Source organism: Macadamia integrifolia, unplaced genomic scaffold, assembly GCF_013358625.1.
Source record: "Macadamia integrifolia cultivar HAES 741 unplaced genomic scaffold, SCU_Mint_v3 scaffold559, whole genome shotgun sequence".
Lineage (NCBI taxonomy): Eukaryota > Viridiplantae > Streptophyta > Magnoliopsida > Proteales > Proteaceae > Macadamia > Macadamia integrifolia.
The window spans coordinates 28,504-43,114 of record NW_024870484.1 but is presented as its reverse complement, the minus strand read 5'-3'; the positions used below and the strand labels follow the sequence as shown (position 1 = coordinate 43,114).

At 37.6% G+C, this 14,611-nt stretch overlaps 1 protein-coding gene across 1 annotated transcript; it reads left to right on the top strand.

The window, feature by feature from the left end:
• The first annotated feature begins 5,441 nt into the window (after nucleotides 1–5,441).
• LOC122069221 (60S acidic ribosomal protein P1-like) lies at nucleotides 5,442–7,372 on the top strand. The gene has a single exon (XM_042633186.1). The coding sequence runs from the start codon at nucleotides 6,334–6,336 to the stop codon at nucleotides 6,673–6,675; it is 342 nt and encodes a 113-aa protein (XP_042489120.1). The 5' UTR covers nucleotides 5,442–6,333; the 3' UTR covers nucleotides 6,676–7,372.
• Nucleotides 7,373–14,611: the final 7,239 nt, after the last annotated feature.

Genomic DNA, 14,611 nt, shown 5'->3' with positions numbered 1-14,611 from the left:
AATTTTGACTTTTGATCGGTTTCGATTTCGATCCAGTTTGATTTCAATTTATTTTGATTTCTTAATATCGAGTTAATACCGATTTAAATTGGTTTATTATCGGACTTGAACCATAATGAAATCTTACATTCATAACAATAAACAAAACAACATCCAAAACCTTATCCCAACTTAATGGGTAGATTACATAGAGATTCCAAGCAAGGGCGAGTGAGAGGATACATGCAAAAAGATTGACGAGCTATGGCCAATTATAATAAGTGACAGTTGTCAATCTAACGCATCACTACAAATCGGCCACAAGCTTAAAACAACAGTTTACAATAAGATATCGGTTGTCTACCTGACTTACTATATAGATCAGTCAAACCAAAGCGTTCTACATGCATTATGTCCACCACCAAGATAACTCATCACCCAACATACTTTTATGAAAGGAGGAATGAGATAACGAATTGTTGACAGCCCCGCTAAACACAAAAAATAATAAGAAATCAAAAGTCTGCACATTAAGAAAATTTTTGTACATTTTTGTATCAATCCATATTTCGATCCATAACCCAATGACCATCTAAGTGAACTACATAATTCAAAAGTTCTCAAGTAAGGAGTGATCGGATTTGGCAAAAACACTTTATATTTATGACGAAATCATAGTTTATCATCGTAAGGGAAAGATAACTAATATTGAAATCAAATGATAATTAATTGTTAAGAAGACAACTAATATTGAAATCACAAAATGAACCCTACTATCACCAAAAAAGAAAAAAGAAAAAACTATCCAATCATTTATTTAACTATCCAACTAATTTTGTATGGTAAACAAGTAGCTCAATGGAAGCATTGTTACTATTTACATCAATTTCCATATTCATAACCTCATAGTCATTGATTTGTAATAATTCCCTTTATAACAAAAAATATCCTTGCTAATATTGTAAAAAATGGATAATTAATTCAACTATTTATAACCTCATAATCATTTTTTTTTCAATCATTTTGGTTATTGGTTGGTTCTGTTTGGTTAGGTTTTCAGCCGGTCCCAAAATACCTCTCTAAAACCAATCCAATATTCGGTCTAGGTTTTTTTGGTCGGTTTTACGATCGATTTTACTGGTTCAGGCAAACACCCCTAAGTCATCGTTTAGCGATGACATCATGGGTTAAAAAACATAAATACCCAAACTACCCTTTAACGATAGTGAATAGACTCTTATACCCTTTAATTAAAATAATGAAGTTCTTCGTTTCATCATTGAACATCTCCCCACCGCAAACCTCTCCTCTCTTTGCTCATGATTTGCAGATCCCGAAGAGGAACGAAGCCCCAACCAATGTCAAGCATGAAGATGTGGAAAGGGTGTACAAAGCCGGAAGCAATATAACATTAATGGCATTCCTCTGCTCACCTCTGGCGGTGAGCGGAACAAGTTGCTTTGCTAGTGAGAGATTTCAGCAAGAATATGTGTTTTATATAAAAGCAGGTAGGATCAAGCGAAGACATCTAGATCCATTATGAATACACTCTGTATCTAGATTCCATTTAAGTTTTGGATTGGATATCAATTTGGTTCTAATCTCATATGTGTAATTGAAGATGTATCTAGATTTGGATTAGCCTCACCCATAGTATGTCTGTTAGCACCAACTGATGCCTCTTTTGACTTTTTACAATTTGGGTATACACTAAATTTTTTTCTCTCTAAGGGGTTGGAGAGCTATTTTGTTGTCACTTTTCAAGAGCTATCAAATGATTTCTTCCTGCAATGGCCTTCACCTGACATGGGTCAGCTCTCATCTAGGATCTAATTACCCAGATGGAGGGAGAGGGAAGAGGGTTTCTTGGATCTAAGGTGGTAGTATTTATTAGATTGGGATCCTCTCCAACAATTTTCTCTCCATTGGCTCTCCAACTTTTCACAAGCATCTCCCCTTATGTGTTTGGTTGCTTTCTTGTGAGGGGTGGAGAGCTGATGGCGGGACAATCGTTGGAGAGGATCTGGATCCATATTTATTGGTGATTTTCCACCATGTGAGAACAAAGGGTTGTGGGGGTTGGGTTGTCTAAGTTGTGGAGAGCGAAGAGATGAAATCATTGACGATTGTGGGAAGGCTTGAATTTACCATAACAAACTGTATTTATAGAGATTTGGCAAGAGAGGAGAGTACCTGATATAGATAAGTCACTTAGGCTTATTTTATTGCAAATAAACCTTGGGTTGTGTTATATATGTGTTGGGCCTTTGATCCCATGGGGTTTCTTTGAAATGTGCCACTTTAATAGACCTAAAATATGGGTAGAAGGTAAGAAAATGATATTTAATTCATTAGTTTAATTATTTTTTATTTGATTCAATACTCATTAGGACATTGGTTGGTTGTAAAATCCTATATAGACTATTAGTTAGTTAGTCATACTTCATGTTGAAGTCATAAAGTCAATTCCTAGTCCTATTTTGAATTCCTAGTTATAGTAGGAGTGTCTAGTCCTCTTTGGAAACTAGCTCCTAGTCTTAGTTTGATTGTAAACTTCCCCTCCATAAATAGAGAAGCATATGTACTGTTATTAGACAGATTTTGGAATGAAAGAAAGTTTACAATTAAATGCTTAAAGCAGCTAAGATAGCTGTGGGTGAGCCCGAGCTGAGATAACCACTTTTTTTATTCTCTTTCACCTTTCTCAATATCCCATCTATTTTATTTTATTTTTTAAATTTATTTGCTATAACATTCAAGAGGTATAATTCATATTCTAATAAAAAACCTCTAGAAATAAAATCCAATCAACAATCCTAGTAGGAATAGGAGAGAGATCGATCGATCTCTCTTTCTCTCTTCTGTACTTTATTCAGTCAGGTTTTCAATCAGGGTATTCCAGGCCTCATAAGGGTCTCACGATCCTTACCTAGTCACTGTTGGAAACATTCAGCTACTATTCTTGAAGGTTCTTCTCAGTTTTCTCTCTCCTAGGTCAGAAAATCAAGAAAGCTTATAACTTCACAATCAGCTGTCAAAATCCTCTCAACTTTGGAGGTTTTTATACCCTCTCTAAGAATTATCTACGCTCAAGAGTGCAGCTCAATTGGACTCCTACAGACCTAGCCGCACCTCTCTCTATCCAACCATATTGTAGGTTTTTCTCTCTCCTATCAGGTTGGGTTTTGGGCTAGTTTTGCTCCTATATGGTTATTGTATCATTGGGGGTTTATTTAATGGTCTTGTTTCTCTGTTTCATAGTCATATTTGTATTGTTTGGGGTTATAAACTATTGGGGTAGTTTCTTGTAATCTATTCCTGTATTAAGTGGGCCGAAATATCCCTTACTCTATTGAAACACAACTCCCTGTGACTCCCTTTCTCTCAAAAAAAAAAATCCTTTTACCCATCGTCCCAATCGAAACCCAACCCCATCCCTAACTGAAGATGGTTCTAGGAGTTCATTACTTTGCTGGACATAGGGATTTATTCTATACCCTTAATTGGCTAGATTCTCTAGAGGAATACTTTGACTACTATAACTTGACAGAGACACAAAAGCTTCGATATGCGTGCTCTCGATTGGTTAGTTGTGCTCGAGAATGGTGGAGAGTCCATAAAAAATGACTCCGAGTTCGAGGACATGAGCCTAAGGCTTAGGGAGAAATGAAGTACGAGTTAGCGACCCAATATCTCCTTGTATTTATCTAAAGAAGTTTCTTCCCTCTAGAAGACTCCCATCATAATACATCTACTGCTGCCCAATCTAATGATCAACCATATTATTTTCATGGGGAATTCCTTGAATGGTTGCGTGAATTGGACATGTACTTTTACAACCACAACTTAATAGAGACACAAAAATGCCATTATGCATGTTCCCAAATGAATGATTGTGTTCAATGCAATAGAGAGTCCATGAAAGGCAACTTCAAGCTCAAGGATGTAAACATAGAACATGGGACGAGATGCAATATGAGTTGGCAGGCATGTACCTAACTGAGCATGAATGAAGCAGGTACTTCCTTCCACCAGATATCCAAAAGCCACCCACAATTAACAAGAGCATGAAGGAATCATCGACCTTTATTGCAAAGGAGCAACAAGAGAAGACACCTCTGACCAGTGAACTAGAGTCAAAAGTTGAGGTTAGTATCGAAAAATTTTTAGCCATTCCTATTGTCAAGGAAAAACTAATCATTGATGTTTCCATCAACAAGACTCACGTGGAAGAATTCGAAAGCAACAAGGTTGCCATAATGGACAATGAGGTTGAGACCGAGGAACTTGACACTACAACAACAGTGATATTATGAACAGCCAAGAGGAAGATCCTAAGGAGTTCAAGAATGAAGTTGTGCTTGAACCATCAATGGAACGGTTGGGAACCACTAGGTAGATGAACCAAAAGAGCTTTATATTGCTATAAAGTTAGAAGAGATCAAAGGCACATATGTAGATGAACCTATGGATATATCCGAAGATGTTGAAATTGAGCATGTGGAGTTCGTCATCCCATTAAAGTATCTTGAAGATCGAGCTCCTCACATTCTAGATTACATCTTTGTTATCAATGAGCAACCTGAATTTTTCTATGGCTTGAAGAGGGATGCACATCATGACATAATCACCCTCACACTCTGCAAAATTCGAGGACAAATTTTTTCCAAGAGAGGGCGAGTTGATGTAGATAAGTCACTTAGGCTTATTTTATTCTAAATAAGCCTTAGATTGTGTTATATATGTATTGGGCCTTTGATCCTATGGGATTTCTTTGAAATAAGCCACTTTAATGGGCCTAAAATATGGGTAGAATGTAAGAAAATGGGATTTAATTCATTAGTTTAATTAGTTGTTATTTAATTCAATAAAGGTCTATTAGGCCATTGGTTGGTTGTAAAGTTCTATATGGACTATTAGTTAGTTAGTCATATTCCATGTTAAAGTCATAAAGTTAAGTCTTAGTCCTATTTTGAATTTCTAGTTGTAGTAGGAGTGTCTAGTCCTCCTTGAAAACTAGCTCATAATCTTAATATGATTGTAAACTTTCTCTCTATAAATAGAGAGGCATATTTATTGTTATTGGACAGATTTTGGAATGAAAGAAAGCTTGCAACTAAATGCTTACAGCAGCTGAGATAGTTGTGGGTGAGAAGCCCAGGCTGAGATAGCCACTTCCTTTATTCTCTTTCACCCTTCTCAACCCCCATCTGTTTTATTCTTCCTTTTCTAATTTATTTACTATAACATTCAAGAGGTATAATTCAGATTATGATAAAAAGTCTCCAGAAATCAGAAATGATCAGCAATCTTAGTAGGAATAGGAAAGAGATCGAGCTCCTCTCATTCTCTCTTTTATACTTTGTTTATCCAGGTCTTCAATCAGGGTATTTCAAGTCTCATAAGGGTCCCACAATCCTGACCTAGTCACTGTTGGAAACATTCAGCTGTTGTTCTTGAAGGTTCTTCTCAGTTTTCTCTCTCCTAGGTAAGAAAATCAAGAAAGCTTGTAACTTCACAACTAGCTGTCAAAATCCTCTTAAATTTGGGGGTTTTTGTACCCTCCCAAGGGACTATCTATGCCCAAGAATACAACTCAATTGGACTCCTACAGACCTGACCGCATCTCTTTTTGCCCAGCTATATTACAGGTGTCTCTCTCCTATCAGATTGGGTTTTTGGTTGATTTTGCTCCTGTATGGGTATTGTATCCTTGGGGGTTTATTTGATGGTCTTTTTTCTTTGTTTCATAATCTTATTTGTATTGTTTGGGGTTATAAACTGCTAGGGTAGTTTCTTGTAATCTATTCCTGCATTAGTACCCTTATGGTATTAAACCAGAGGTTTGGTTGAAGAGATATGGTCAGAGAGGAGAGTGCCCTTATGGTATTGAAGCAATTGTTTAGCTTGAAAAAAAAGAGAAATTTAACGCGCCACCCCATGGAGAATGCCACAATTATAAGACCACTGCCTCTGTTTCACCAAATTATACTCAAACCCCTTACCGTCAGTCAATGTTAAGTGTAGAGTTAAAATAACCATTATACCCTTAACATTAAAAAACTCTTTGTTTTAACCAATATACCATCCACGTCCCTTCCAATCTCTCCTCCTTCGCTTTCCTCGAACAACTTATTATCTGCGACGCTAACCTCATCGAAACTATCCCCATTGACATTGGAGACTACCCTTCGCTCACAGTCCTTGACCTCATCTCCAACAGTCTCGTGGGTAGCATTCCTACAAGTATTGGTAAGCTCAGGAACCTCCAAGACTTAATCTTGAACTCCAACCAGCTCACAGGCAAGATTCCAGCTGAGAAGGGAGCAGTCAGGCTTCGAAGGAACTTCTCTCATGTCAGTCAGTGAAATCGCTTGCACTTATGCTGCTTTGCTCCTCCATGATGATGGGATTTTCGTCACGGCAGAAAAGATTGCAACCATGGTGAAAGCTGTGAATGTGGCGGTTGAATCATGTTGGCCTAGCTTATTTGCTAAACTGGTAGAGAAGAGGAATATTGAAGACCTTATTACGAATGTGGGTTCCAGTGGTGGTGCTGCTGCCGCCATTGCTATTGTTGCCCCAACTGGAGGCGCAAGTGCTGGTGCTACCACAGCTGCTCCTGTAGTGGAGGAGAAGAAGGAAGAGCCCAAGGAAGAAAGTGATGATGATATGGGATTCAGCTTATTCAATTAGGAGCTCCTTTCAATTATACAGTTTCCTTTTAGGAATTTTTTATGCTAGTATTTAGATGCTATTCTTAACTCTGAATCAAAGAAAATTACTGAAGTCGGATATTCTGAAGCTTTTTTTCTTGTGTTGAATTGTTTGATTTTAAAGATTATGTAAGTCTCTTTAAAATAAATCCAATGGTTTTTGGGGTTTTATTAAAAAAAAATCATCCAAAAAAAAAAATTCTAGCGGAGATTGGGAACTGCATTAGCCTTTAAAATCTTCTTCTCTTAGATAACTGTCTTGGGAGTTCTCTACCATCGGAGCTTGGAAAACTATCTAGCCTAGAAGTCCTTAGTGCCGGAGGGAACAAAGATGTCGTCAAAAAAATCCCAAATGAAATTGGTGACTGTGGAAACCTAACTATATTGGGTCTCACAGACACCCATATTTCTAGGTTGTTGCCTGCTTCATTGGGTAAGCTCAGCAAGCTCTATACTCTCTTTGTTCATACTGTAATGGTTTATAATGTTTATTAACCATTATACCCTCAGGTGCTTCGGGTTGCCGTTCGTCGCTGATGCCGCTGCCACTGCTATGAACGATTGTCGGTGGTCCAATAACGGCTATTTGAGAGAAAGATAAATTAGGTCTTGGAATGGGTCCAAAACCTATCGATTTGGGTAAAGAAATATTAACTTATGGTAAGGGTATTTTTGGTACTTCCTACTTAATAAGGGAATTTTTATATTTAAAATAAAATATAGTTGCTGATGTCAGCAACTATAGTATATTCCTTAATAGTGACTGACGATAGGGAGTGTAAGTATAATTTGATGAAACAAAGGGGGTGATCTTATAATTGTGAAATTCTCCAGGGGGTGGCGCGATAAATTTCCAAAAAAAAAAAGTGTTTGGCCTCATAAGAGTGAAGTGGCCTCTTCATTCAACCACTAGCAGCAAATTAACACCGTCAGGTTTCATGGGCCTTAAAGTAAAATTTTTAAACTTTTGGAGTGTTAAGCAATCTAGCCATAGTATAGGGGGTGTCCAAGTAACTAACACTTGTTTTCCAATTGATTTTTTTTTTTTTTTGGCTAACGACAAGTATCCAACCCTTTTAACTTAACTAGTCCCGCCGGCCCATACTGAAAACTAACCCCACAACTGCATAGATTGGGTCTTACTAGGGTTGAATGAGAACCATTCAAATTTCATTGAAAGTAGTGAAGAACACTAAACACTTCGGTGTGAGTGACCCCAAAAAGATAGGTGGAGTTGAACTTAGAACCACAAGCTTCCTGAAGTGAAGGGTCCCCTACCAACTCAGCTTCGCCTTGGGGTTGATCCACCAATTGATATTCAGAGGAGACTTACGGCAAAAGAATCATTCCTCATTGAAAGTGATGATGAACAATGTGACAATCAATTTTAATATGCTTTGTCCTTTCATAGAAGAATTTATTGCGACTTATTAGGATGACACTTCTGTTATCATAAAATTGAAGTAGTCAAGGAGACACTCCTATCATGAAGAAGCCATCGTAGCCAATTAATTTAAATATAATATTAGTAAGGGCACGATACTCAGCTTCACTAATGGAGCGAAACACTTCTTTCTCTCTCTCTCTCTCTTCTCTCTCTCTCTCTCTTTTCTTTTTCTCTCTTGTTTTTTTTTTTTTGTAAAATGAAAATCATTCATAAGAATGTGGAGAACCGAGAACGCATAGTTGTTGAGCCTTGAGACTCCTCCAACCATAAAGTGGAATTCGATCAAACTATCGTACACATTACCAACAGGACCTTCCTTGCTAAGTAGTCAGGAACAAAGTTGATCTCTCTAGGAATATAATGAAAAGAGCATGCTCTAAATTAAGATGGCAAATGTAAAATGTCTTCCATAATGGTTGAACAACTAATAGAATGGTTGATATTGTTCCTATCAAGTATAGAGCGAGCTCTCGACAATCAGATTTCACTTATAAAATCCTCAATACATTCTGAAATCTCTTCTAACAATCCAATTCGGACAGTCATTGCTTCTCCCACCAAAATGGAATTGAAAGCCATTCTATTAGACATTGCAAAACAAACTCAACCTTGAGAATTATGAATAATCTTCCCCAGACCTCCACTGCAATGATCTTTGCCCCCATAAGACGTTAGTGTTGAGCATACAGAAGGAGGAAAGAGGAAGGCACCAGCCTTGCATAGGATTTCCAAATGCTCTTCCACACTGATGCCGAAATATGACCAAAATGGGTCAAAGAAAGTTTCTAATAATTGAACATTCCACGTTCAAAATCATGGCTAATAAGCTAAAATACTCACTCAAGAGTACTAATTGGAGGCTAATTGGATTGAACTTTGAAACCCAGAAGAGATGGGATCCATTTATCTTCTCAAATGCTGATATGATCCCATTGCCAATCTTCCAAAGTAATCCTTCTAGCAACACATTATGTCCTTCAAGAAAACTCCTCTATGTCTATGAAGATTTGTTGCCTAATTGGCAGCATCATAGTTTGACATTGAAAGAGCAACTGACTTGAGAAGAACTTCCTTACCTGCATGAGATAGGAACTGATGGGTCACCCTTCAAACGTTGAGTTGTACGGTCACTGATATCATAAGATAAATATGGTTTTGACACCCCAATCTCCACAGGTAGGCCTAGATAATTCTTAGGGCCATTAGCATATGGAGTTCTGTGGATCCTAGAGAACCATCGTTTAAAGCGGGTTGTTGTATTAGGGTTAAAACAAAGAGAAGACTTCTTAAGATTGATGGCTTGGCCATTAGCCGATAATAAAGTCCAAGTAATCTTTTAAAGAACAAATCTCCTTCACATTCACCTCAAAGAATAAGAGACAATCATCTGCAAATAGAATATGTGTGATAGCCTAAGCTCGATTCCGAACTTTCACACCATGAATAAAACACCGATTTTTTCTATGCCATGAGATGAGAGAATCTATCAAAAATATACAAAGTCGTGTTTGTAGATGTTAAGTAATTGGACTACATTGTATTGATTGACTTGAAAAGATTACAACCTAGTGGTCTTTATATAGGGCCTAAATAGAAATCCACATGATTGGAAACTCTGTTTGATAAGGAGATCTAATAGGAGTAATTACGTTAGAATACAAACTCTATGAGAGGATAGGGTTCGATATCATATGGAACTCTAGTGAGGTAGGAGTCCTAATAGGAAGTAAAGATTGATAATCAATGGGACTCCTACAAGATAGGAGATGATAGGCCAGCATAAGTGGTGATAGTGTCTGAGGCAGAGTGGAACTCAAACTCTTGATGATACTAGACTAATGATCAGTAACATCACTAGCCTAGTTAACATCATGATATGTCCGAATGTTGAGAGATAAGGCATGAAAGCATAATCTGTCAAATAATGTATCCTTTAAATAATAAAGAATGAGAAGAACAAAAATATAGTGTACAAACCAAGCAGCAACCATAAATTGACTGACTACATAAATAATATGCAGTGATATCAGGACGACTGTTTATGAGATAAACTAAACTCCCACCAGTTTGTGATAGAGCTCAGGATTAGAAAGAGGCTCTCCATTAGTGGGTCAAAACTTGATATTAAATTCTAACAATGAGTCAGTTACCTTGTTATCCAAAAATCTAGCATGCGAGAGAACATCTAGGGCATACTTAGGCACCGTTTGATAATGTTCTGTTTTTACCATTTTTGCATTTTCTTTTTCACAGAAACAGAGAAACAACCTCAAAAGTGTTTCATAAAGTTGTTTCATTTCACCCGTTTCTAGAAACATAAATCAAAATTTATGCTTATTTACAATTCAAAAAATGACTTTGATGAAACAAATCCGAATTTGAGAGAGAAAAAAAAAGTTGTTGTGCCCTATAAATCTCTCAACTATTTAAACCTAAAAAGAGGCAACTGAACCATCTCTCCCTTTTGGGCATCCGATGATACTATTGGGTTTTCTAATGGTATTATGTTTGCAAAAAACGTTTCGAGAAACAGGTTTATCAAACATCAAAAATCCATTTTTGTTTTCGAAAACGTGAAAGAAACAGAAGAAACATTATCAAACAGTGCCTTAGTTTGAAAAATGAAATATCATTAGATATAAAAATGACTTAAATACCCAAGAAATATCATGGATTGACATCATTTTTCATCTCAAATTATGGGTGAAGAAAATTGGTAAGATGTTGAATTCCCTCATCATAACTTATTAGTAATCATTTTGTCTACATATGAAAGCAAAAAATGCAATACCCTGATTGGTCTATCAAGTGAAGAGGGTGGACATATGAGCTTGGAAAAAACCTAAGAGAAAAAATACCAAAACTCAATTTTGTAAACCATGTCCATGGTGTTTGTTTGAGACCATAAAGAACTAGATGAAGGTAGCACACTGACTTCGATGGATGAGATTAACCAAGATAGTTTACATGTATACTTATTCTTGAATATCTCCATTGAGGAAAGTATAATTTTGTACATTCATCTAAGGAAGTGACAAATTATGAACATGCATGAATACAATGAAGAGCCGAATAGTGTTCATTTGAGCAACTATAAGAAAAATTTCTTCATAATCAATACCATATTCTAGGCTAGAACTCTCTTATAATGAACTTGGCTTTGTAGCATTCAACCGTCTTGGAGGCATATAATTTTGTCTCCCCTAACAATGATGATTTATGGAATATTTGAGGCTACTGCACTCTTATTCATGGAGAAATTTCAATTTTGGTCAAGTCCTGTCAAACTTGGTCAAATCCAATCAACTCAGCCAAGTCTAGCCATCCTAACCCAATCTATTTGGCATGAATGCATGAAATACGATTGAACATAGGAAATGTTGGTGGTCTAGCCCAATACTGCTCAATGATATGGGGAGGTGAGCATAAAGGGTCATTAACATCTTCCGTCATAAAATGATGATGAGCTAATCATGTGCACGATCCTTGTCATCACTAAATAGTGTTCGAAATTACAGATCCATCGATATCTCACATGCGAAAATCGGATGGCCAGATGTTTTGCAATGTGTTCTTATAAGTTAGACCATATTAAACCAACCAACCCATTTGAATCCAAGTTTATCCAAGCCAAACCTACTTTAAATTAAGCTAAAACCAACTTAAATTACTTTAAATCGATCCAAATCCAAACTGAATTTAGCCAAGCCAAACCTGCTTTAAATTACATTAGAACCAAGAAAATTACATTAAATTGAGCCAAAACCAAATTATATAACTAGCCAGGAAAAATCCAAGCCATTTGGGTCAATTCAAAGCCAAGCCAAGGAAAGCCAAGAGGGGGCACTCCACTGACCAGATTTATTGTACAAAGGTATGTTGAAGGCGTTTTTACATATTTAAGCTTAAACTATCTGTCTAGGTGGAGGGGGAGTTTTCGAAAACAATCCTCTGCCGCGGGTGTGGCCATGCAGCAAGGATCCGATGGCCAGCACAGTATCGAGGCATGTGCCAATGTCGTCTTGGCTGTCTGATACTTGCCGCATGGCAGCACTCGCGGCAGAGGATGAAAGTCGGGGAATTTTGGCCTTCTAATGCCTTTTTGCATGTCTAGACTTAAATTGAAGTGCTGTGCCGAGGATTGAATTCCTCCGTGGTGCAGTAGGACGTTGTCAGAAATGCTCAAGGAGTTTAAGGTGGTCCAAGATGTTTTTGGACGTTGGATGCATGCCAGTTACCCTGTCGTGCCACAAAAGATCCAAGTCCACTTAAACAAGCCTAGGGCTCCTCTTCCTAATATACCCCTTTTTGTCAACAAATAGCAGCACTTTTCAACCGTAAAACTACCGATTCAATCCACTTCAACCTCTCTTTTCTCCCTCTTGAGCTTTATCTTGAGACAGAAGCTAAGGAAGAACTTCCGACAAAAACAAGAATCCTTTCCCCCCCCCCCTTTTAGGAGAAGCTCCTGTCCAAACTTTCTAACCTCCTTTACTTACCATTTTGCGCACATCCAAGCTTCATGACATCTCTTGCTTACTAAAAAAATAAATCTTCATAGTGACGGAGTGAAGACCATAAGTTAAGGGAGTCTCTTATTGGTCAGGTAAAAACCTTAACAATATTTCATTTTATTGTATTTACATAGCACAGAAGCACTACCCAATTTTACATAGGGTGAAAACCCATTTTCCAAATAGTGCCCAATTTTCCATAGGATAAAATAACAATTTTCAAATAGTGTGGGAGCACTCCTTTTTTTTAGTTAGGCCCCAAAGAAGGTTGAACTCATGACTTCTTATTTTTGAGGTGTTGGTCTTTGCCAACTGAACAATCCCTTTGGTGTTCACTCCCTAATTTTACATAGGCTAAAAGCTCGTTTTTCAAATAGCGTGGGAGCGCTGCCCAATTTTCCACAAGGTAAAAAAAAACTCGTTTTTCAAATAGCATAGGAGCACTCCCCAATTTTACAGAGGCTAATTAAAAAACCGTTTTCAAAATAGCATGGGAATACCGTCCAATTTTGCATAGGGTAAAATCCCATTTCCCCAATAGCGCAGAAGTCCTAGAGGTATCCCTAAACCAATGTTTAGGGATTCCCCAAACATTGGTAATGTAACCAAGCAATGACGGAACACGAATGAGATGCTCAACTCACAGGGACTAGATAGGGAACTCGTCACCTTTGGTGCGTCTAGCGGCTCCACAAGCCTAAACTCGTGTGGATGTCTCCACAACATTGGATGAGGCTCTCCTCTCCATGTATGATCTACGAAACTATCTCATCTTATCCTATCAGTACGTATTCCATCAATTCCAAGATTCAAGACAAGAAGTTTAGTAGTAGTTGTGACCAACAGCCATCAACTGGGCTTGTTGGTAAGGCAAGAGCATCAAGCCCAATTTCTGGTAGCACACCCCCCCCCCACACACACACACACAAGCAACACCTGACAAACGGGGGACGAGGGAAAGCTACATGCCCAAAACCTTAGACCCTTCTTTCTAAATGGGGGTGCCCTGGGCACCTCATCTTGTCATTTCATCATTGCTCATTCCCGTTGCCCAATTTTACGTAAGGTAAAATTCCCGTTTTCCAATAGCGCAGAAGTGTTCCCTAATTTCTTATGAATAGAAAACTCATTTTCCTAATAATTTGGAAGTGATGCCCCTTTTTATATAAATGAAAAACATAATCCAAAATAGCGTGGAAGCACTGCCCGAAATTCCTAAGATCCTAAGGTATTCCCATCAAACCAAAAACTTTAGAAATGGGTAATTACTCCAAGAAAGAGAGAAAATTGAGTTTCGTTCCTGAGTTGGGAAACTTTCCTGAATGATTGCATGCCATATTGACTATTTTGCTTACGTATAGGTACCATTGCATACATGTTGGTTAGGATCATTAAAATTCTTAGGGGAGAAAGTTCAAAATACAAGCATATGATAGAAAGATCAGAATTTCTAAGAGATGTGGGTGCCTAACACCTTCCTATATTCGTAACCTGACACAGATCCACATCTCTGGAACAAACCAAATATGAGTCAAATTTGGGGGTTCGATCGTTTTGTAGGAATTTAACCGCCTTTCATGCCATCTAAAAGACAGAGGACATAAAAAAATCCCCAGTAAACCTCAAGAGGAATAAGAGCAGAGACAAATAAAGAAGAACTTGTTCCCCAAAAAATGGAGAGAGAGATCGAAACCTTGAGGTGATATGAGATATTCTCATTATCTCTCCAGAAAGGCAAGAGAAATCTGAAAATTCCACAAAATTTCCCGATCTTTTATCCTCCCAGATCCCATCTAATCGATTTTTATTTTGTACACCCACTTGCTTCATATTAGCAGTTTTACTAGAAGGTAGTTCGATTATATCCTACATATGTATTGTTTTTTTTTTTCCCTAGCCATCTAGTTCTTTGGCCATAGCTTATTGTCAAAGAGGTTAGCAGATGCGTCATGAAA